The sequence below is a fragment of the Pantherophis guttatus genome, chromosome 1 (assembly GCF_059756535.1).
Source record: "Pantherophis guttatus breed Tessera chromosome 1, ASM5975653v1, whole genome shotgun sequence".
NCBI lineage: Eukaryota > Metazoa > Chordata > Lepidosauria > Squamata > Colubridae > Pantherophis > Pantherophis guttatus.
The window spans coordinates 78,642,882-78,666,925 of NC_142063.1; the positions used below are offsets into that span (position 1 = coordinate 78,642,882).

At 40.3% G+C, this 24,044-nt stretch overlaps 1 protein-coding gene and 1 long non-coding RNA gene across 2 annotated transcripts in view; one reads left to right on the forward strand and one right to left on the reverse strand.

Annotated features, from left to right (window-relative positions):
- TP53I11 (tumor protein p53 inducible protein 11) overlaps window positions 1–24,044 on the forward strand; it is a 79,576-nt gene that overhangs the window by 27,219 nt on the left and 28,313 nt on the right. The window contains exon 2 of the mRNA XM_034417417.3: window positions 23,541–23,704. Coding sequence (XP_034273308.1) covers window positions 23,576–23,704 — 129 coding nt within the window. The 5' untranslated portion in view covers window positions 23,541–23,575. The remainder of the gene's footprint in view (window positions 1–23,540; window positions 23,705–24,044) is intronic.
- LOC132710618 (uncharacterized) lies at window positions 1,925–3,947 on the reverse strand. The gene is made up of 2 exons (XR_009621298.2): window positions 3,868–3,947; window positions 1,925–2,248 (listed from the first exon to the last, which is right to left on the reverse strand). It is a non-coding gene; the product is annotated as an uncharacterized LOC132710618 (long non-coding RNA).

Here is a 24,044-nt window from a genome sequence, read left to right on the forward strand (position 1 = left end):
GCTGTTTGTATATTTTATTCTCATCACTAAACCAGTTTGTGTTTTTAACCTCTGTATGTGTTTGAACTTAGCTTTGATTTCTCACATTTTTCTCAAGTTTTCAAACCATAAGACACTCCGAAGTATAAGATGCACCTAGCTTTTGGGGAAAAAACCAAGGGGGAGGGGGGAAATCTGTCTCTGCCTTCCAGCAATTTACCTCCTTAGAGCAAACAGCAAAAGCCTCGTCAGCTTCAGCACAGCCTGATTTAGTACAAGCAGCTGATTGATGGTTGGATCCGCCTCCTGGAATACCACCTATCAGCTGTTCCAGGCTGCGGGGATCACCACTGCCCATCACCACCACCAATCACTGCTGCCACCTATCGCCACCTCCGTGCCCCATTTTCAGCCTCCATGTGCCCCGTTTTCAGCCCCACATGTCCCATTTTTGACGTGTTCCAGGCAGCGGAGATCGCTGCCACAGTCACCTATCCCCACCGCCTGGAACGGGCTGAAAACGGGACTTGTGGAGGCCAAAACGAGGCACGTGGAGCCAAAAATGGGGCATGTAGAGGCAGCGATAGGCAGCAGCAGCGATGGGCAGCAACAGCAGCGACGGGTAGTGGTGATCCCTGCAGCCTGGAACAGCTGATAGGTGGCATTTCGGGAGGCCGATCCAACCGCCAATCAGCTGTTTGTGCTAAATCAAGCTGTGCTGAAGCTGACCAGGCTGTTTGCTGCAAGGAGGTAAATTGCCGGGAGGCAGAGGCTGAAGGGTGGGGGCCAGCGGGTGGGCAGGGTTTTGGCAACTTTCGCTGTATAAGACGCACAGACATTTCCACCCACTTTTTTGGGGGAGGAAATGCTTCTTATACACTTAAAAATACAGCATATGTTTAATGTCAGTGCATCCTTAAACTGCTACTAGACTATTATTTGTTTTTTAAAAACCTTTTACTAAAACTACGAATGTGCAAGATATATTTTAATTATGTTATATCCCTGTTGAAATTTGCCTCTAATGCCTTGGAGACCTAACTGAGCTCATTGTTTTTCTAACAATAATGATAAATTAGAAGGATTGCTTTTATGACTCATCTTTTATAATATACAACAGAACAACAAACAATAGTAGCAGTCAAGCTGTGGGAATTTTGCACATTCCATGTATGAAGTCCTTTCCAGACTGTTGGTGCCTCTGAAGTGCTACTTGAGTTTCTGCATCACTCAATTATTAAGAATATTGTCTGGATTATACCTTTGAATCAGGTCTGCTGCAGTATCTCTCCAATTATTGATTCCTACAGTTGATGTAAAGCTGAGGAAACCATATTACCATATTACCAGAGAAAGGACATTTGAGTGGAGTTTTGTTTTGTTTGTGGATTTAATCTGAGACTAAAGTCATATTTCTGAATCTTCAAAAATAGCAAGGCCCTAGTGATGTAAAGAGTAAAGAAGATGAAGTTGAGGGAGCTAGGCAATTGTTCTCACCAAAGTGACAACGCATAAAACATGCCTTAAGTCCACAAGAGATAAAATTTGGAAGATGCTCAGGTAGACAACTCTCTAATTAAGAGAAGTACAACCATGAGTGAATGGGAGATGGAGGAGATAACATTTGCAAGGTTCTGTTATTACAGCCAATCTCAATGAAAATAGTTGTAACCTTCCTGTGGAATTGATTTCCTAATTAATTTACTTGAGGCTGACAGGTATAGCTATGGGAAATCTGCCTTATGAGATAGAGCATAGCTGCTGGATTCATCTCACAATTAGGGTGTGTATGCTCTCACAGTGATATAAAAACTAAAACCAACTTATATAAAGATGTCATTAATGTATGTGAATTGAGACACTTGCCAGATAAGGAATTCAATGATAGGTTAAAAAGTGAAATAACCATGATGATTTACAGCATTTTTGGAAGAATGAGGCAAAAAAAAGTCAATCTATTTATTTACCTGTTTCAGAAAAAGAGGAAAGTGGAATACGGCTACTTGGAAACTCCCAGGAGAAATTAAAACCTCCCCTGACTTCTTTTTGTCTCAAAAACACAGTTTTAGTCTTTGATCTGAAAGTGATAATTGTCTAGGATGACATATAATTTTCCATCTCGAGGCTCATGGAGATGACAATAGGAAAATGAGGGAAGGCGGTGCATTTCTTAGGAAGTCCTGAGCCTAGTCCAGCCATACATCCCACCTATCTGAATATAGGTCACAAACGGAATTTAGAATAGAGGGTTGTCCTGGGTCTTTGATGTCTGCCAGAAGGAAATAGAAAGATATTAAAATGCAGGAAAATAGCACAATGGAGAGCAGGGCAGAGAGGCTAGCAGTGAACTCTGTCTGTCTCTAATATCCTTGAAAATTTCAGCATTATGTCCTATAGCCTCATTCAGAAGGAAAACCAACATCATAAATTTTATCTCTCTAGCAGCTCCATTATTGCAATGTGAAATGCTTAATAGAATGTAAGCCGCTTATAGCTCTATGAATTCACATCCAGGCATGATACAGAGATCCTCTCTGTGTTCTCTAATCTAATGCAAGCAGCCTAACCAATATGGATAGGCATTTTGATAAAAAGATAGTCATCGTTGCTTTATGTTATTGCTCTTTTAAGAAGAAAGCAAGATGAAATGAGTTTGGTCTCAAAAGACAAGGCAGTGGTTAGCAAAAAAGTTCACAAAAAAACCAGTGACAAGTGGCTGAATGTTGAGCACATGAAAGGATATTTATCTAATTGAGAGTTGGGATCAAGCATTGAGCAGTCATATTGTTCAGCAAAGGGACAAATGGGATAATGGTTATGAAAGATCAACTACAAAGCCACAAGTCTATAGAACAAACGTAATAAGTCACTGGTGGCTCCCAAGAATTGTGCAGTGAGTAGCAATCAAAATTAATAAGACAACTTTCAAGAAATGTCCCTATATCAAAAATAAAGAATTGGGATCTATCTACTTGCATGATTTGATTCCTGACTTCTGGCTACTAAAGAATGATACTAAAACTGTGTTCCTCGGCTATCAAAAGGCAAGCATTATTCAAGATTACAAGGAATTGGAAAGAGAACTTCAGTAGCTCTGTTATCTTGAGGCATAATTATTTTAGGATTGGACCACGTTCTCCATTCAGGTTAGGCAGAATTCATTGTTGCAAGTTATCTGATCAAGGCAGTGAGATGGTCCTCAGACAGTCACTGGCATATCTGAAACCCTCCGTTTTCTGATATTTCAAAGACATTTTACAGGTAGCCCTCAATTTACAACCATTCATTTAGTGACCGTTTGAAGTTACAACAGCACTGAAAAACGTGACTTATGACTCATAAGTCACTTTTTTCATTATGACTGTTTTTCAGACTTATGACCATTGCAGCATCCCCGTGGTCACATGATCAAAATTAAGATGCTTGGCAATTGGATCATATTTATGACAATTGTAGTGTCTCAGGGTCATGTAATCAACTTTTGAGACCTTCTGACAAGCAAAAGTTATTTGGGAAGTCAGATGCACTTAACAACAGTGTTACTAACTGAATAATTGCATTATTCACTTAATACCTGTGGCAAGAAAGGTCATAAAATAAGTCCTAATTCACTTGACAACTGTTTTGCTTAGCAACAGAAATTTTAGGTTCAGTTGTGGTTGTAAGTCAAGGACTATCTGTATATGAAACTAAAAGGTGATTAGTTTATCATCATTTTCCTTGAAGCTGCCTTTAATTCTTTGCTCATCTAGATAATCTTTTTAAAAAATTTGGCATATTAGGCAGAATACTAAGGTGGAGCTTAAACAAAGGCCAAATATAAGGTTTGTACATTTAAACATAGCTAATGTTCTCAGTTACATCAGTAAAAAGAAAACATGTTCTTACATTTTCTTGTGAATTAATGCAAAGACACTGGTATGCTGAAAACAAACAAGACAAATTTAAGTTCAGTTGAACATGTCTAGCTGTTTGCCATCAGATTATGCTCTTCACCATTCACCATTAACATTTTTTCTCCTTTTCATCAAATATAAAGCAATAATAATGATATTGCAGTACAAGAAGTGAAGGAAACCTTAACTAAAAATGGACTTTTATATATTATAAATTAAAAAAAAAACTTTTTATTAAAAAGAAAAGAAGTGAAGGAACTGAAGGAAATTATGAAATATAAAAACCTGCAAACAGAAGTAGAATGTCTGTGGCAAAAGAAAGCAAATATAGTACTATTACAATAATAATAGGCACCTTGGGTGCAATTTGACCCCAAAACTGGAACACTTGAACATCATCGGCATTGACAAAATTACTATCAGTCAATTGCAAAAGGCGAAGTTGGAACAGCATATATCCTATGATGGTACTTTTAACACTGTCAAACTACAACATCTACCTGTCTCAGCTCCTTGGGAAGGACTCAATAGATGGATAAAAATGCCAAATCTAGTCTAAACTTCTTGCTGCAACCAACCATAATGTACTAAACTTATATGTCATCTAATTCTCAATAAATCTGGGCAATTCACAGCAATCAAAGAAATTACAATGGAGTAATACAACATGAAAGAAAAATGTTCTTTTAAACAGGAGGATTATTGGATTTCAAGGGGAATCTCACTATAGAAGGCTATGCTTCTGGGGTCCTAATGGATGTAATGGAATGTAGGAATAACCTTGAGGAACAAAGGGAAGAACCATAACCAAGGCAACAGTCAGAGAAAAGAAACCTGAGTCCAGGACAGAAATGTAATTTGAGTAAGAGTCCCAGATATGACTTTCCCTAATTCTCATGAAAATAAAAGGGGGGGGGGGAAGAACCATATTGACTTGCAATAAAGTAGTATTAGAATTCATAATTCTGCTGTCTCAATTTGATCTACCTTGAAGGGCTGACAATAGTTTAATCAAAGAAACCCAGATCACATCAACTCTACGGGATCAAACTGGCCAGACAAACATTGTGAGAGCAGGCGGTATCTACTTTTTATCTACTTTTACTCATTGTGGTTATGCTTAAGCGAAATGGAATCTGATTTGGTTTGGGCTCCTTTCTTATATCAAGAAATGCCTGGAACTCATGTTCAGTCTAGAAGATCTGGGCAGACTGCTGTGATTGCACAGCTTGGTGTATTTAGCATGGAATAGAAAACATGACCCATCTGATAAATATAGCTATTTATCTTCAGTTTTCTTCTCCTCTTCCCCAACCCCCCTTTTTTTAAGAGAGAACACAGATACCTTCTGTACATTTGGATATTTGGAAAGCAATTACCAGCCAAGTAATTGAGTGGGCACTGTGTTTAATTATAGTACATACTTAAGGAGCCTAATAGAATAATTGAGATGTTTCATTTTTCTATGATGAAAGAAACCAATTTTTATCTTTCTCGAGATGAAAAGTTTCAAAACAAAGAGGCATTGAGGAAGGCTATCCATCACTAGCCTTTTGCCCAAGGATCTTGTACAATATTTCTTTTGTGCCCTGATCTGTAAGAGAGTGTCTCTCCAGAGAATTGTGACCCACAGCTGCATTTCCAGTAGGTCAATCAATGGTAGGTATTAGAAGTGCTAGGTGGAGAGCAAGCTTTATAGTTATGCATGTTTTAAAACAATGCTGGAAGTAGTGTGCAAAGTAATTGCAGACAATTTCTGTTAAACCACTGCATAAGATATTAATTTTTTATTTATTTAACATATAGTAATGCTACGTTATCCAGGAAACTACAATATTAATGCAGAGTAGTAGTTTGGGTGCCTGTTTGTTAGCTCTGTTTGGTTCACACTTGTGCACTTCCCAAGGTGCACTACAGGCGGGGGAGCTAGGCTTGCATCAGAAAGAAAGATGAATGGCTTTCCTGCAGCAGTATCTTAGGTCCTCTCCCTCCACCGAAGCTGCCTCATAAATGGGCATCACAACCAGTAAGGTTCAGCACTGGCAGGATTCTGACCATCCACAGAAAATACCAGCTCATCTCCCCACCAAAATGATACCTATTTATCTACTTGCATAGAATGTGCTTTCAAACTGCTTGTGAGCTGAAGCAGAGGCGAGTGACAGCAACTTACCCCACCATGCAGTGCTGGGACTCGTACTGCTGGAGCAAAGACCATCTCCTGCATCATTAAGCCACAGAGCCAACACGCCTCTCAGTGTATTAATTAGAACCTTAATCAGAAATCTTAATTTGAGATATTTATTTTAAAAATATATTGTTTCTGTGTTTAAAGTCTGAATTAATAAATGAAGCACTCATTCTGAAATTCCCAAGTCTAGTTAGTGTTCTAGTTGAAGACCAAGCTATGGTAACTTAACACCGTGCATTTAGACTACAGTAGTATACTCTACTTGGGACAGGTTTTAAAAAATATTCAAATATTCTTTGAAGAAATTTCAATTTGTCAAAATGCATTGAGCTACCTCTGTTCAGACTCCAGCATTGGGAGCATATTATACCAGTTTTGTAGATCCTGCTGTAATGAGCTGTGAGAGTAACCTTGGGGGACAGGAGGAATTGCTGAAGCCTAGACAACAGTCTGATAAATGAAACCTGAATTCAAATTGGGAATGGGAGCAGGAAAAGCATCTCTGAAGGGATCATCCCTAGTTCCTTGGAAAATAAATGTAGGGGAGAGCAGAAGTACTTTCAGACTTACAAGGTTCTCTTATTGTAACTTCACAGTAAATATAGTGTTAGTACTTACAGTATAGTGTTGTATTCCTGTCTGGGTCTTCTGGAAAGGCTGACATCTTAATTGGTTACTGATTGATTTTTGCGTCGAATTTAAAGTACTGCTCTCGACCTATAAAAGCCTACCAATTGTACCTTCAAGGTGAACTTTCGTACCTTCAAGGTGAACCTTCAGGATCATCTACTCCTATCAATAGACTCAACAATTAGTGCTACTAGAAAGAAACTACTGCAGATCCCACACTTACAGAAGGTTCAGGAGTTGAGGTGAGGCAGTATCATAGGACAGCCTATCTGTGGAAACCGGATTGGCTCCTTCTTTGCTGATCTTTCAGAAACTCCTGAAGCATCTGATGTGAACATTGCCATGTTTATATTAACTACTTTTATGTAGACTACATTACATGGGTTTTAATTTGGTGACATAAAAACATTAAGTATATAAAACAATATCTATCTATTCAGTCTGCTTAGGCACAGTGTAGTTTTCTGGCCTAATCTTTGTGCTAAAAAAAATCTTTGTGACTGACTAATTTACATTTACATGGCATTACAGGCAGTTCTCTCAATAACCTTTTCCCGTTTTCTGTTATTATCTTGGGAAAGTCAATGCTAGAAGTTTGCACACAAAACAAAATTGGATTTTAATTTAGCTTCAGCAGCACTGTTAGTTGTCTCTTTCTCTGCTCATACAAGCTCCATAACACAATCTTCTTTTGTACATTTGAAGCATTGTTTTTAAAATTGATACGGGGAAAAAAATCAATCTGCTTTACATCAATAGATCTCAGGATAGAATACAGTTAGTGAAACATGACCACTTTAAACAGGTACATATAATACATTAGTAATCAACATCTTGCCTGCCCCAATTGATTTTCATGGGAAATGGTTGTGTAGGTAACAATGTAATTGATGAGGTTTTTTTTCACCTCTGTTATTTTAGGAGTCAAATCAGTTTCATTCTATGTACCACCTATCTAAGGTCATGAAACTGTTAAGAGGTTGGTAAGACCTCACCACAAGTATTGTATCTAGGTCTAGCCCAGGGGTCTGCAACCTTAAACACTCAAAGAGCCATTTGGACCTGTTTCCCACAGAAAAGAAAACACCGGGAGCTACAAAACCTGGGTGGGCATGGCCAACTCAACGTCACTCACTCCCACCCAGTGGTGGGATTCAGCCAGTTCGCACCACTTCGGGAGAAGCGGTTGTTAACTTTCTGAGCAGCTTGGTGAATTGGTTGTTGAAAGAGATCATTAGGGCAGAGAACCGGTTGTTAAATTATTTGAATCCCACCACTGCTCCCACCCAATCACATGACACCCCCCAGTCACGCCTACCCAGGTTTTGTGGCTCCCAGTGTTTTCTTTTCTGTGGGAAACAGTGCTCTCTCTCTCTCTCTCTCTCTCTCTCTCTCTCTCTCTCTCTCTCTCTCTCCCTCCCTCCCTCCCTCCCTCATCTGTCTCTGTCTCTGTCTGTCTTTCTCTGTCTCTCTCTGTTTCTCCCTCCCTCCCTCTCTCCCTCCCTCATATCTCTCTCTCTCTCTCTCTCTCTTTCTCTCTCTCTCTCTCTCTCTCTCTCTCTCTCGTGTGTGTTCCCTCTTGACCCATTTCCAAAATCAGGCAAGGGTTGTTGTTGTTGTTTTTTGCTGAAGTTGTTCTTTCTTCTTCTTTGAGTGCTTTTTATCATATGATTTAAATCAAGAGTCATTTCAGGTTCCCAGATAAAGCTCTTTCATCCTGCTGCTGTGGCTCCCTGTCAGCTGAACCCACCACTGGCTAGCTCCTCCCCTCACCCTCCCCTCCCTGTGATGGTGGCCAATGGAGATTTGCTCCATATTCCAGAGCGGAAGCGAAGCGCCCCTGTACTTGCCATATCTCAAAGGATGTTGTTGGTGCTGCATGCACTTTGGTCTCTCGGGGAGACACACAACTTGCTCTCTGCCCCAAGACAGTGGCTCGGCCTGGCTGCAGCCGATGCTGCTACTGTTGCCACCTCCATGGCCTGCCTGCTGCTCTCAAAGCGCCTTGCGCAACACAGTTAAATTTAGCACATTTCACAATGGCGGAGATGATGTCCCTTCCTCCTCCTGGAAACCATTATGACGTGGAGCATCAGCCATAGCCGGGTTGGGGCAGAGATCAAGTTGCATGTTTCCCCGGGTGACCGAGGTGCGCATAGGACCAACAAGGGCCAGAAGAAACACTTGTGAGATATGGCAAGTACAGGGGTGCTTCGCTCCCACTCTGGAATATGGAGTGAGTCTCCATCCCCTGCCATCGCTCTTACTTTCTCAGGCCAGGTGAAGAGTGACTGGGAGGGGAGGGCGAGGGGCGGAGCCAGCCAGTGGTGGGTTCAGCCGACAGAGAGCCACAGCAGGGGGACGAAAGAGCCGCATGCGGCTACAGAGTCACAGGTTGCAGACACCTGGTCTAGCCCATAATTTTATTCACATGATCTAAAACAGAAATTCAAAACAAGACAGGGAGATTGACCAGAAGAGTAGAGATTAAGTTTTGTAAGGTGATACAAAGGGAGTTGACTACATTTAACAGAAGGAGATGTAATAGTACTCTACAAGTACTTGAGAAGATAGCAGATTGAACGTCAACATCAATTCTCCCATCACTGAGAATGCAGGTTGCAGAATAAATGGATTTAAATTTTGAAAAAGCAGATTCTGATTAAATAGCAAGGAAAGCATGTCCTAATAATATGAGCAATTAAGCCTTGTAACCAATTACTAAGGGGGAGGGGTGGTAATGAGTTCCTTTTGGCTGGATGTGTTCCAGTGGAGGCTAGACATCCATCTGTTGAGGATGCTTTAATTTGGATTCCTGCACTTGGTTGTCTAAACATTCCCTTCCGCCTTTGATTCTGTGAGTCAGGCTCACCAGTATTTAAGCATGCATTTTTTAAAATCAGAAGTGTCTCTTCCCACCTGAGTGAACTACAATTTTTATTGAACCTACTGCTTTCAGTGGACCAATATGGCCAAGGATGTGGGATGCCAGGAATTTCAATTCAGCATATTTGGAGGAACTGCTTCCCCATCTATGCTTTAAATATAACTTGCCATGAATGCATTTGTAAAGCAGTAAAAGGATAAAAGGTTTAACATCCTCAAGTCATGCTTGTACGCTCCTGGTTGGCCATTATAGAATAGAGAAAACAGATGAAATGAATATTTAGCCTGTTGAAAGCACATTCCTTTTTAGGTGCTTAACTTCTGAATGTTGGAGATCACCTGAAAGAGTGAATGAATGAAGTTAAAATGGGTCCAGGTAGTGGAGGATGACAAAACCGCTATATAAGTTTTAGAATGGTAAGTTATTAAATTCAATCCATCATGGATAAGCTACTCCTTCTGGAAGGCTAAAATGTCTTGCTGCCTAGAAGGACACATTCTAGGAAAAGATTTCTTCATTGTCTTCATCCATACACTTACAAAGTAGTTCTTAATCTTAAAAACTCTCTGAAAATCCTTTGTAAGAGTGGGAAACTGATTTGAATAGTTAACTAATATAAGGAGACAGCTGCCCATGTTTAGCCAGATTTGTTGGCTAAACCAGTAACAAAACTAGTTTGAGTTGTTCTTAGTGTTTCTTCATCTATCATTATTGATAGGAATGTGCAGAGTTTCTGAAAGAACTTTTTCATATCATCTGTTGTCTTCTGTCTCTCTTTCTTTCAAAGCTTGAGAAGAAGGTATGCTCTCTACCATCAAGCTAGCAGAGCTGGAATACAAAAAGAAGATAAAAGCAGTGGCTCAACGATAGAAAATATAATAGATTCTCTGGGATAAATGTCGGCATGGCCTAGAATATGGTGTCTATTAACCTGCACATTAGGTTAAACTAAGATGCAAGATGTACAGATTTAGATGAATGTATGCCCATCCTACCTTGAATGAATGACTGCTAGTGCTGAACTCCCTAAGCCCTTTGAAAGCAGAAAGCAATTTCGGCTTTTTGTGACAGTAAAATAAAAAGCTTTTTCTTTTAGATAATTTGTATTCCTCAGCTTTACATTTTTTGTAATCTCTTTTGGGTCCGCCAGAGAAATCTCAAAGTAGCGTTATAGCAAATAGTTTTTGAATAAGTGAACTTTTCATTTCTACAAATGTTGAATGTCAATAGGAGCAAAATATCGCAATCCTTTGTTCAACTCACCATCTAAAAAAAAAATCACAAGACAAATTTGATAACTCCTGCATTCTGTCTCTTTTCTTTAGTCATTCCATGATAAAAGGGCAAGACAAGGGCAAGAAATTGCAGGTCTAACATTCATTAAGCATGAAGAGCATTGAAATCCAATATTTAGTTGCCAAAAGTTAGATGTTTCCCAAATGCAACCTCAGCAGATTTTTACAGAGTTCGTCTTAAAGGAGATTTTTCTTACGGATGTCTAAACTTTAGTTATTCATTTTTAAAGATCTGATTCAAGCCTTTCCATCAAGAATTCAGATTTGACCTGGTAGGATAAAATAAAACATATTTAGGATAATTTGCTGAAGCCTTTGAAGCCTTTGTTAGTGTTATCTTGTGAGGTGTGGGTTTGGGTTATGAGTCTCTAAGCCAAATAGAATAGACACACATTCATGCAAAGAAAGATCAAAGAGGAGTCTTCCTATTTGCATAGTACAGAACAATCTATTTCTATTTCCTCTATAATATAATATCAAATGAGATTCTTAGACCAGCCATCCTTCTATTCTTTCAGAGCCATGTTTAGAATAATAAGACTTGTTTCAAACATCGGATGATTCAACCATCAGTTGACATTTTTGCCATGTGGAGCTAATTTTGCATGCACATGATCATAGGCCATTCATCTAAATATGTTCTCCTGTGAGGATTGCCATTATTTCTGGAAGAAAAGAATGTTCCTTATCTTTAAGGGTAGATTGCAACATTTCAGACATCTTGTTATATCTGGTGCAAATTGTTCACTGTGCCACATGATGCAGGATATTAGAAATGACTAGATGGTTTATACTGTGCTTTAGCCTCCCGTCACTTTTGTACAAAAATAGTTAAATGAGCCTTAGAAAATACAGAGGATTCTTTCTTACGGGAGGGTTGTAAGCATTTGGTTTTGTGGTATTCTCCCAGAATATCCCAAAATGACTGAAAGCATTCATCATGAGCGTGTTTATTCAGAGCAGCAACCACCATATTGCCTTTCAGTCTAAAATTTGCACTGAGCTGAGCTATTCCCCAGGGAGAAGAGATATGCATGTTGCTTTTGCATGCAAGTAAAGGAATTGGAAATATTCCAGGAGCCATGAAAGTTGAGGCAGAGTAAGCACCACATGCAAATTTTAATTTGGAGGAGAGTATTAGTGATTCAGAGAGGCACAATGGCTCAGCAGTTAAAGACTGGAAAGCTGACAGCCCGGTTCAAGACCCGAGCACCACACTATGGGGTGAGCTCCCATTACTTGCGCCAGCTCCTGCCCACCTTCAAAAACAAGCAAATGTGGGTAGATAAATAGGTACCACTTTGGTGGGAAGGTAACAGTATTCTCTGTGCCTCAGTATATAGTCATGCCAGCCACATCACCACAGAAATATCTTCAGACAATGCTGGATCTCTTGGTAAGAAACAGAGATGAGCACTGCCCCCTAGAGTCTGATAAAACTTCACAGGGTAAACCTTTATTAGTAATCAAACCCCACCACCACCCCTAAATTATTTAGGCCAGACCAATGGTGGGTTGCTCCCGGTCCTGTCCGGTTCTTGCGAACTGGTAGTAAAAGCAGTGGGAGGCTGCGCCCACCCACCCGGATGTCAAAATGGACGATCTGCACATGTGCAGAAGCTTTTGCGCATGCACAGAAGCTTGCGTGTGTGTGCATGCGAAGCGAGCATGCACTCATGCTCCTGTTGCGAACCGGTAGTAAAGGTAAGTAGAACCCACCCCTGAGCCAGATGAATGAAATGAAAATAATTCTGAAGAGAAGAATGGCTAATTTGGAAGAAATCATCCTATTTTGATACAAATCATTCCAGTTCTCTGATATCTGATAACACAATACCAAAGGCAGGAAGGACTATAAAACATTAGGTATGAGAATTCAGCAAAGCTCAGAAAAGTGACAAACACAAAAATGTGTTACATAAAGATAACACTTTATAAACTTATCTCAAAAAAACATACCAGTAAAGACATCTGACATAAAAATATCTCTCGTTTCATAGGGATGACAGACTTTAATTGTTCCAGCATCTGTTGGGAGGCAAACTCTACCAAGCATGGTCCTTCTGGGAAAATGCTACTTTGTCTTGCTGACAACTTTCTTTTTCAGAACGTAGAAGCCATAAGAAAATCATCATCATGCTCCATATTGGATACATTCATAGATTTTGACTCTGCAGACACTTAAACTTGTATTTGAGAACATTCTTGGCAGAAGTTCACTGATATAACATGCCTAGACCAGTTTTTTCAACTGAAACTAGAATGATGCAAAATACACATAGAAGAACCACTTAATGTAAATACACAAGAATCAAAGCCCACATACCGATTTGTGCTCCAGGTTTGAAATATTAGGGGTTTTTCCCTCCCTTTTTAGTCAGTTGGCATTTGGCCATTTTCTTCAAGACCATTGAATTCATGTGAATTCAGTTGTTTCTCCTGAGGACTACTTATTTCTGGTTTGTTAGCTTCATTTCTGACAATCTTCATTTGAGGCTACTTAATAGGAAAGTCTGGGACATGGGAGGAAGAATTTAGGACATTGGAAGAAAATGTGATGCCAGAGATCTTCATTTTAGGAAAAATTAAAACTAAATAAAATCAAACATGTATCTCACACTTCAAAAGAGCAGACATTAATAAACTAAAACAATGCTAAGTCTTCCTCAACTATATATTTCCACCAGGTAATTTTGAAGAATCCACCAAAGGCGATAAAAGGTGCTTTCAGAATGATTATATTTCCAACATATACCATTATACATCTTTGACAATTTATCAGGTATTAAATACCAATGATACATCTTCTTGTAGAAATTATCTTTCAGCTTATCGCTCAAAATGAATTTCATGTTTTCCTACTGAGCAAGCATTATAATTATATCATTTTTGCCCACCTAATTACAGTCTTTAATATATTCACTTTTAATAAAAGTCTATAAGCATCTTGGCAATGACATGCTCATTATCAATACACAAATCCAGTTCAAATTCAGTTTTCTAGTTTATAAAACCAAAATTCTTCTTATCCAATTTAAATCTTTCTAATAACTGCACATAAGGAAACCACTAACATGAAATCCTCCTTTTCCAATATTTCCCTTGTTTTTAATTTAAAGTCTCTCTTTATGAAAGTCAATAAATCAAATTTGTGTGGCTATTATTTCTCTTGAAAAGCTTCTTGGGATGTTTCAAAGGATAAACCAATACTTTATGAGGATTTCTTCATATTCCCAGTACGTCGTTTAAGGCACTTGAACAGATTTAATATTGAAAATATATAATAATTGATCAAACTCCAATTTAAATAATCTAAAAGTGTGATATTCTTCCAGAATCTGATTTTGCTGTATACATCAAAAACTTCTTTTCTTCCAATTCTAACCCTGAAATGTAATTCTCTTTTTTTCAAAGATGCATAGGCTATTATTGAACCACTGATAGCCCATCTATTTGAAAAATATGTGGCTACATCTTATTGTTTTACCTAAAGAAATATTAAAATACCACCATCTAGTCCAATTGAACCATTGTTGTGGAATGGGCTTAATTAAGCATTAATTATACTTATATGAATATAACTTTCACCCTTTCTCATCTAAATTGAATTCCTCAATATTTGTACAAAGAGCATTCCAACTCTGGAACTCTTTTTTTCCCCCTGAAATCTGACTCCAGTTCAGTAATGGATGAAAAATTAAAATCCCTCTCTACAATTAATTGGCCTATGTGTAATCCAGGGGTGAAATGTTCCCAGTTAGGATCAGCTCAGGCGAATAGGTAGAGGAGATTGAGGCTAGTTCGCCAAACTGGGAGCAATGGCTGACTGGCCACGCCCCCGAACCGATCCATGGCCCACAGTACTGCCATGCTTGCCTGCCTTCCATGCTGCTTCCTGGTATCCTGGTGGCCAGCAGGCAGGCAAGCAGAAGCCCACATGGAAGGCAGGCAAGCATGGCAGGGCTGTGGGAAAAGAGCTAGCAGCTTACTTGCCCCTCCCACCCCATTCAAGCAGCGGCTTCCCTGCTCAGCCCCAACAAGCTATGCATCCATAGCAATGGGGTGGTTTTGTTCACCGTGGTGGTGCTTTGGGAGGGCAGGTGGACATATTCATTATAGCTGTCAGCTGCAGACATCCGCTTGCCCTCCCGAAGCACCACCATGGCGAACAAAACAACCCCATTGCGCTGCACCTCCTCCTGCAGCCAAACACGCCCAGCCGTCCGTGCCCTTTCCTCAAACAGGCTGTGCATGGGGCACTTGGACAGAGAGCAAGCAAGAGAGCTCTCAAACCTCTGTTTGTGTGTGTGTGTGTGTGTGTGTGCGTGTGTGGGAGGGAGGGAGGAAGGGAGCGATCTGAAGGCGAGGCACCCAAACTTCTGGCACCGGCGGAGCGGCTTCTGAGCAGCCCTGAGTCAGCCAGCTCCACCTGACCTACTCCCTGAATCTCGCTGTTCTCCTCAACCCCCCCACTCCACTCAAGCAGTGGCAGGCTCTGCGAGACAACAGGAATTTTTCCCATTTTTCTCATTTTTCCCAGAGCACGATGTACGCTTGCTACCTCTGCTTATCTGCTTGCAAGCGATGATCTTCTCTGCTTCTCTTGGGATGCTGGTGCGGGCACCATGGATGCATAGCTTGTTGGGGCTGAGCAGGGAAGCCGCTGCTTGAGTGGGGTGGGGTGGGGGCGAGGAGAATGGCGAGACTCAGGGAGTAGGTCAGGTGGATCTGGCTGACTCAGGGTTGCTCAGAAGCTGCCCCCGCCGCTGCCAGAGGTTTGGGTGCCTTGGCTTCAGATCGCTCCCTCCCTCACACACACACACACACACACACACACAAACAGAGGTTGGAGAACTGTCTTGCTCTCTCTCTCTCCAAGCGCCCCATGCACAGCCCGGTTAAGGAAAGGGCATACACGGCTGAGCATGTTTGCCTACAGGAGGAGACCCAGGTGGAAGGTGGCTTTTTCAGCAGCATCCCCTTCCCCTCTTTGGATCGCCTTGCAAGGGGGAAGCTGTGCCTTTGCAGAAATGGGGTGGGCGGTTTCTACGGAGGATTGGCGGGGGGGATGCACGGCCCTCCAGAATGAAGAGCAGGGCAAGAGAAGGCTTCGAGGTTCACCTGGGCAGTCAAGCCAGAGGGAAACTTAAAGCGTTGGGGGCTTCAGAAAGGCAGAATGTGCTTTTGTGCAGCTCCTGGCTTCTGTGACAGTCTGTGAAAGACAGAATGTGCTTCTGTGTCAGAATGTGGAGCTCTTGGCTCTAACAGTGAATGACAAGAGTGATGTCAAACTGGCCATGCCCACCCAGTCACATGACCACCAAGCCACGCCCACCAAGCCACACCCACAGAACAGGTAGCAAAAGAATTTAGATTTCACCCCTGGTGTAATCCCCAAATCAAACCAGATATATAAAATGTCAGTTTATCTTTCGTTCCAAAACTCTGAATTTTTACAAAAAAAATATATTAGCAAAATTATATAATAAATCCTTTGTGCCCCAAATCTCTCATTCAGCTGCAAAATTAGGAGTTCTTAATTAAATTTTCTATCCCTCTGCTAATTATCAGATTTTCTGCTTATTTGAATCTGATCAACCCAGCCTATAATCAAAAGATATTTTTCATCAGGGAGCATATAAATATCTCCTGAGAAAACAACTTCAGGCTGTATTATCATCAATTTATCAAATATCCTCCTCCATTTTATTATACCTCTCAACACTGTTCTATTCCATAAAGCAAATATTGTTTGACAAAACATTTAACAGTATCAGTTATATTCTTTTCTAGAATGGAAATAGGTTTGGATCCCAAGTCTTAGTTAAAGTTCAAAGTTCAAAAAGGAGTTGGGTTGAAATTACGGTATTACATCATTATATAGTATGACTCACCCATGGAAGTACAGATGGCTTTAACTCTCCTTGTTTATTAGAAGCAAATTAAAGTCCTATTCCAATGGACTTTTGCCCATTTATCCCTAAATAAAATATAAAAAGTCAAATGACAAATGCTAAAAATGGGGGGGGGAGGGAACCCCCCCAGAATTGTGACTGCCATCTTTTTAAAAGTCATGTATAACATAAATGAATAAACCACAAAAATAAATAATAAAATAATTAAAACTAATATTAAGATGGGAATAAACTAATTCTTTAATGATTAGACCACAGAAGCTCATTTTCTTTCCCTGATAAACTGCAACCCCTTAAAACAAAGAAAAAGGGATAAAGATGGCTCATTCCACACACACACACACACACACACACACACACATGTGTGTGTTAATATATGAAACCATCCTTCCATTCATACAGCTAATTTCTTAATGGATTGTGGTAGAGTTCCTGTCACAATCTGAATATCGACAGTCAACAGTAATTTCAGGATTGTAGATCTTCCTTGACCAATATCTCAGGACAGCCAGAAATGTATAATACAAGGACAAAATCACTACCATTTGTTGCCTTAATATGTCCTTGATGAAACTTTATGTTTAGCATATTCCGCCAACCTTTCTGGAAATAGCATTATTTCCAATATAGTTTTTTTTTACCTTATATTCAATAACTTTTACATTCCTGACTGTGCTTGCAATATATTAATCATGATCAGAAAGACTTCTACAACCACAGGTTTAGGACTTCAAAGACTGTTATACTCTGAAGGCATGTGAAAAACTGAAGCAAGCAATTCATCATGGTTTACATGCTCTGAATGCATTTCTCAATAGCATTTGCAGGGGGTTGTTTATCTTTCTATAAGGAAAATTCAGAGCATGATTTTTTCCCTACATGCTTGACTTTGTCTTAATATTGCCTAACATCTGGCTATTTTTGCTTTAGTAGATCTACCAGCAACTTCAGAAAGTCATCCCACTATCCCTCGGTTAATTCAGGCTAGCACTTCATTGGCTTATTTGGCACTTTAGGCACACTGCTTGTTCATACTTGAGTCGTAGTCCACTACAACATTTGCTCGCTCTCAACAGTTAGAGCCAGCAGTGTTGGCCAAAAGAGCCAATGCAGTCCTAGGTTTTATCAACAGAGTGTTAGCATCAAGACAACGAGAAGTGATAGTATCACTTTACATAGTGCTGGGATTCAACTTTTTTTACTACTGGATCTGTGGGCGTGGCTTGGTGGGCATGGCATGGGAAGGATACTGTAAAATCTCCATTCTCTTCCCACTCCAGGGGAAGGTTACTGCAAAATCCCCAGGCAGAGGATAGATGGGGGTGGGGCCAGTCAGAGGTGGTATTTACCAGTTCTCCGAACTACTCAAAATTTCCACTACCAGTTCGACAGAACTGGTCAGAACCTGCTGAATACCACCTCTGACTTTACACCATGCTGGTGAGACATACTATGATATGTCATAGTATACTAGATATACTATGTCTAGTTCTGGTCACAAGATACAAAAAAAGATGTTGACACCCTGGAAAGTGTGCTGAGAAGAGAAACAAAGGTAATAAAGGGTATGGAAGCTGAATTGCATGACGAATGGTTGAGGGACCTAGTCTTCAGAAGAGAAGGATCAAGGGAAGGGGTGAGAGAGCATGATAGCTGTTTTTCAGTATTTGAGAAGCTGTCATGAAGAAGAGTGGCTTGATTTATTCTCTAGGGCACCAGGACAAGAAGTATTGGGTAGAAGCTTGTCAAAGAGAGATAAAACCTAGAAGTAAGGAGAAATTTTCTGACAGTAAGAGCAATGAATCAATGGAATAGCTTGCATCCTGGGATTGTGGTGGTCTGTCACTTGATGTTTTCAAATGTAGACTGGAGAATCATTTTATTGGGATGGTATAAAACTCCTGCCTTGATCAGTGGGTTGGATTAGAAGACCTCCAAGGTCCCTCCCAGCCTTCTGATCCTATGAATTCTTTGACCTCATCAATTAATTTCTGGTAACTTCACCAACCACTCAACATTTGTTCTGCATCATACGGAAATATTAGAAGGAATTTCTGCTGTGAAAATCACTCTCTACAGAGAGATTTCAAAGCGTTTCAGCAAAGTCAGTCACAGCTGTGGGGGTTGTCCAGGAGAAGCCATCTGTTCCATGGGAGGAGGTGAGAGAAAAGAAGAAAAACTACACCTTGTATTGACAAGGCATTTTATCTGTCCAAAAAGAGTGACAAAAAAAAGCCAGACTTCTTGTTGTTTTTTTGATTATCAGTTTTCTTCACTATAGGCAAAAGTGTTATTTTCGCAACTTGCTGAAGGAGAGAAATAACTATCTCAACAAACCCCCATCTTGCCAGGATTCCTGACAATTAATTAGTTACCTAACTGGCTTGACAATCATATTCAAAAAGTTCTCATCAGTGGCTGCTCGTCAAACTGAACAGACGTATCAAATAGATCAGTGTTGGTGAAGCTTTTCGGCATGGAGTGCCGAAACGGAAGCATGCATGTGCATGCGGGGGAACATCAAAAACCGGAAGAGCAGCTCTCTGGTGCGCATGCACGGGAGTGCCGGAAACCGGAAGAGCAATTCCCCAGCGCGCGTGTGCGTGCCAGGAAGCTGAACTTCCGGTTTCCGGCATGTGATGTGTTCCGATCACCTGGTCTTCCATTTTCTGGTCTGCAGGGGAATGCAAAGACCGGTGTGTGCATGCACGGGCAAAGACCAGCGTGTGCATGTGCGCCAGGAAGCTGCTCTTCCGGTTTCCAGTGTTCCCATTCACACGAAGACCAGCTGGCTGGCACCGGAACCTGGAAGAGCAATAGCCTGGCGTGCCCAGAGAGATGGCTCTGAGTGCCACTTCCAGCACGCGTGCCATCACGGAAATAGAGGGTCAGAAGGATTAGTCATTCAGTATTTTCATTAATAACTTGGATGAAGAAGTGGAGAGATCGGGAAATGAGCTGAAAAGTGGCAGACTATCAGGGAAAAAATTGCCATGTCATTCAGTTTAGGAATCAAAAATCGAATGCACATAGGTGATCATCATTCCTCAGAAGAAATGCAGTTGGAAGTTGCATCAACTGAAGTAACATTTCCAAAACACCTGAAGCCCCTCCTCTTCATATCATAGCTGGTCCTGAATTGGAGAAGCGATTTCCCCATGGGATCCCCTGGCAGGATCTCTTTCAGTCCTTTGCAAATCACTGTAAGCAAAAGGCTGTTGCCAAAATCTTCCACCCCCTCAGGGGCTCTCGGGGTAATTTCCTTCTTTTCTGGGCATATCCACTGAAAAAATGTAAGGCTTTAGTAAAAAAGGGACTTGAGTATTGTGTATGATGGGAGAACAACAGTCATAGATAAACAAATAGTATCTGACGGCAATAACTTTTAAGTAACACTAGGGTAAGAAAATAGTCCCCAAAAATCTGAAGGGCATTGCTTTAGGAGAGTGTTTCTCATCAATATGGCAATTTTTCTTTGTTTTGATATTTTATTCATTATTTATGTGCCTAATTCAGTGCACATAAATTATCTCTTTCTCTTTTTTTAATTAACTTTAGTGGAATGATTAACATTCCTCATGCCATATCAGCGTTTCTGTTAATTGCTTTGAAATATATGTTTTTAAGATTATATCTATTACTTAAGGAGACAAAAATGTATTGGGTAGATTTTATGTTCTATTTTCCACTCTTTTCTAAGTGCTTTAAAAGTCCTTGTAGTCCAAGTTATTGTATTGCATCTAATTTTAAAATGCCTAAAGAAATCAGTTTTGTCCTCTTTAGGGGGGAAAAAGTGTTAGGGTATTAAAAGAAAATTAGAAGAGGAATAAATTATTGAGCTATAGTATTTTAATGGGATTTCATGTTTTTTTTTTATTGAAAAAGTTTTACAATTACATTTTCTCCCCATTTCCCCCCCACCATTCCTCCCTAACCTTCCTAACCCTCCCCAATCCCCCCTAACCCTCCCTAACCCCCCCAACCCACCCCTCCCCCTCCGGACTTCCACAGAATATAATCCAAATCAAAATCCCCTTTTTATAAAACTTGAACCCCTCTACCCCCAATATATTTTTTCATCTTCACAAAATCCAAATATTTCTATCTTTATATAATACTTTCAGTTAAAAGCTATTTGATACTTCCTAGTTTGATATTTGTTCTGCACATAATCTATCCACTTTTTCCACTCCCATTCATAAGTCTCTTATGAGCGATCTTTTAGATATGCTGAAATCTTCACCATCTCTGCAAAGCTGGCCATCTTCAAAGTCCATTCCTCGATAGTGGGCATGACTTCATTTTTCCAATATTGACCTATCAGTAATCTCGCTGCTGTTATCATATACAATATCAACTTTGTTTCACCCAATGTAAAGGATTTCATGTTTTTAATAGCTTTACCAAATGGGGTGATCTCTAGATCTATGAATTTCAACTTGTGTAAATCTCATCTACCTTAGGAAGTCCATGCTGCATGTAGATTGGAAAAAATAGATTTTTGTCCCTGTAATATTTTTTCCCACTCTGTTTGAGTGAGTTTTAAAAGACTTTCTCATTTGAGGTGCCATTCAAATATGTGGAGTTCATCTCCTGTCATTCTTCAGTCAATAAGGCTATTGCTGAGAATTTTGGGAGCCCATCTGGTGGAAGCCAAATTGGGAAGGTGCATTAGAGAAATGAATCCCACTGCTAACTCAATCTTTCACAAGAAACCTCCACCTTTGCTTGTTCTGTCAAGGTGTTGTCTGTATTTTTCTATGAAGATGACATTCTAGGTATTTCTTCACACATACACACACACACACACACAGAGAGAGAGAGGGGGGGGAAGGAAGGAGAGAGAGAGAGGAGAGAGAAGAGAGGAGAGGGAGGGAGGGAGAGAGAGAGAGAGAATGTTCTCCATTGCTGGATTAATGGAAGAAAGCACTTTTCTAATATAAATTATAATTAATCTATGGAAACTAAAATGAAGCCAATTTTCTAAGCATATTTGCTTAAAAATTAATTCCAAAAGAATGGAGATATTTCTGTAAAAAAATGATCACAAGAAATGTTCATATGATTTCTTCAGTCCAGATTCTGGACTGTGTAGTTCAGAACGGCCCCATTTCTGTGCCCCCCCTTTTTTTCTTCATGATCTCTCACAAATAGGCTTATGTTACCATCATAATCACCTGATTTTAATTTATGTTATCTCTCTTTCTGCATCTAGGCCCTGGGGGCACCCTGGCCTGACTAAATGCTGTACTTTCTTTACTTTAAAATAGAACTGGAAACAGAAAACCTCCTATAAGTCTTTTGGAATCATAAACCTCCCCCACTTTCTATGAGCTGGAGGGAAGACAGGCTCTTGGCTGATAACAAAGCTTCCCACACCCACTATAATTAATAAGATGAAGCACACAAAGCAGCTGCCTTCAGTGGATTTCAATAACTGCCCTGTCTTGTTTCAGAACCCGAGAAATCAGCAGATACCAAAAATATTAATCTGCAACACATCTCCCTCCAGATGTGTTAGGAATATAGCCCCCAAAATTCTCAGCCAATGTGGCCAGAGATGACCACAACTTAGATGATTCCAAAGTGGAAATGTCTGTTCTTCAAGGATATGAACTAATGCTTGATGCAAGGTTTCTATTCTTGCAGTAGCTGCCTTACAATGGTGGTTAGGGATGATCATTTCTGGTACCAGGTGTCTAGTAAATGCCAAGTTGGGGAAAGTTGGGTCAGAGTATTAGTTAATAACATAGAAATCCTGATTCCCACTCCCAGGACAGGGGTGTCAAACTGGCAGCCCATGGGCCAGATGTGTCACATGCAGGCTATGCCACCCCAGCTCTGCAAAGCGTGATGGCAACATGACGTGGCGAGTTTGACACCCATGCCCTAGGATTTTAAATGTACTCTTAGCTTGAGCAAATCTTTCTCTGGCACTCCTAGAACACTTTGACCATTATGGAAATAAAATTGGAGTGGAACCATGTATTAGTGCTTATAAAGTGCTAGGGTTATGTACAAATAAATGTTTTACTTTGACAGTGGTTCAAGAAAAGTGACTCTTGGTTTTTCCCAGCAAGAACCTCATGTGTTCAGCTACTGTTTTGGAAGTAGATAGACTGAACGATGCTGATGAGTCCCACCTTGGTTTTTCACTGAGGCAGAGTAGAGTGATGGACCAATATTTTGCAATGCCAGGGGTGTGTGCAATACCTTTGTGAGGCAAGGGATTTCACTGAGGCAGAGCCCTGTGATTCCTCTCTCTCTCTTACACACACACACACACACACACACACACACACACACACACACTGTTTTGTGAGCTGAATCCTATGCCTGATTGTTTTATTGCTGTTGCTTCTCAGACCAAGAAGCATGAAAAAGCTGATCTTGTACATGTTTAAGAGTCCTTTGAGATATGACTTGAGGAGCAAAATTTACTGCCACGCTTGCCTGTTCCTGTCTAAAGTTTACCTGATTGTAGATGCACCATGAGGGGGATCTTAGTTTGCTCTCATCATTCAAGTGGAAGTAAATATTCCACAGTCAAAAAATATTTTATTGCTGCAATTGTTGGGGATACTTAGAAGTTTGTAACAAAAGAATGAAATAGTTCCATACTGTGTTTGACTAAATCATTTACATGAAATGAAATGAAAATCTTTTTTTAAGAAAAATCTGGATTTGAACCTCCCTAAGATGCATGTTTTTTCTAATATATCTAACCTCTAGTCTGTCTAATTTCAGTTTCTGCCCAAGCCAGCAAGTACCCGTGAGTCACCATGGCAACCAAGCAGCCTCCCCCTCTGATGAAGAAGCACAGCCAGACAGACCTTGTGAGCCGTCTGAAGACAAGGAAGATCTTAGGTGTTGGCGGGGAGGATGATGATGGCGAGGTTCATAGGTCAAAGGTAATGGGCTGCCAAGAGTATCTATAATTGTGGTCCCTTAGAATCAACCATTGTTCTTGCTGAAAAAAATTATAAGCTTTGAGCACATACTTCAAAAACTGCAGGAAATGAGGTTAGGCAGGGATGAAGAACATGTTATCCTCCAGAAATTCTTAAAATTCCAAAACCCATGAATCCTAAGTGCATAGCTCTTTGTGAAAGATGCTGAGAGTTGCAGTCCAGCAACTTTTGGAGGATTGCAGCTTGACCATTTCTTGACTAACATTTTTTAGAATACCTTCTAGCTCTAAAGTCATATTCCTGGTAGAACAAGGGACACTCAGCTGGATAGAAGATGTTG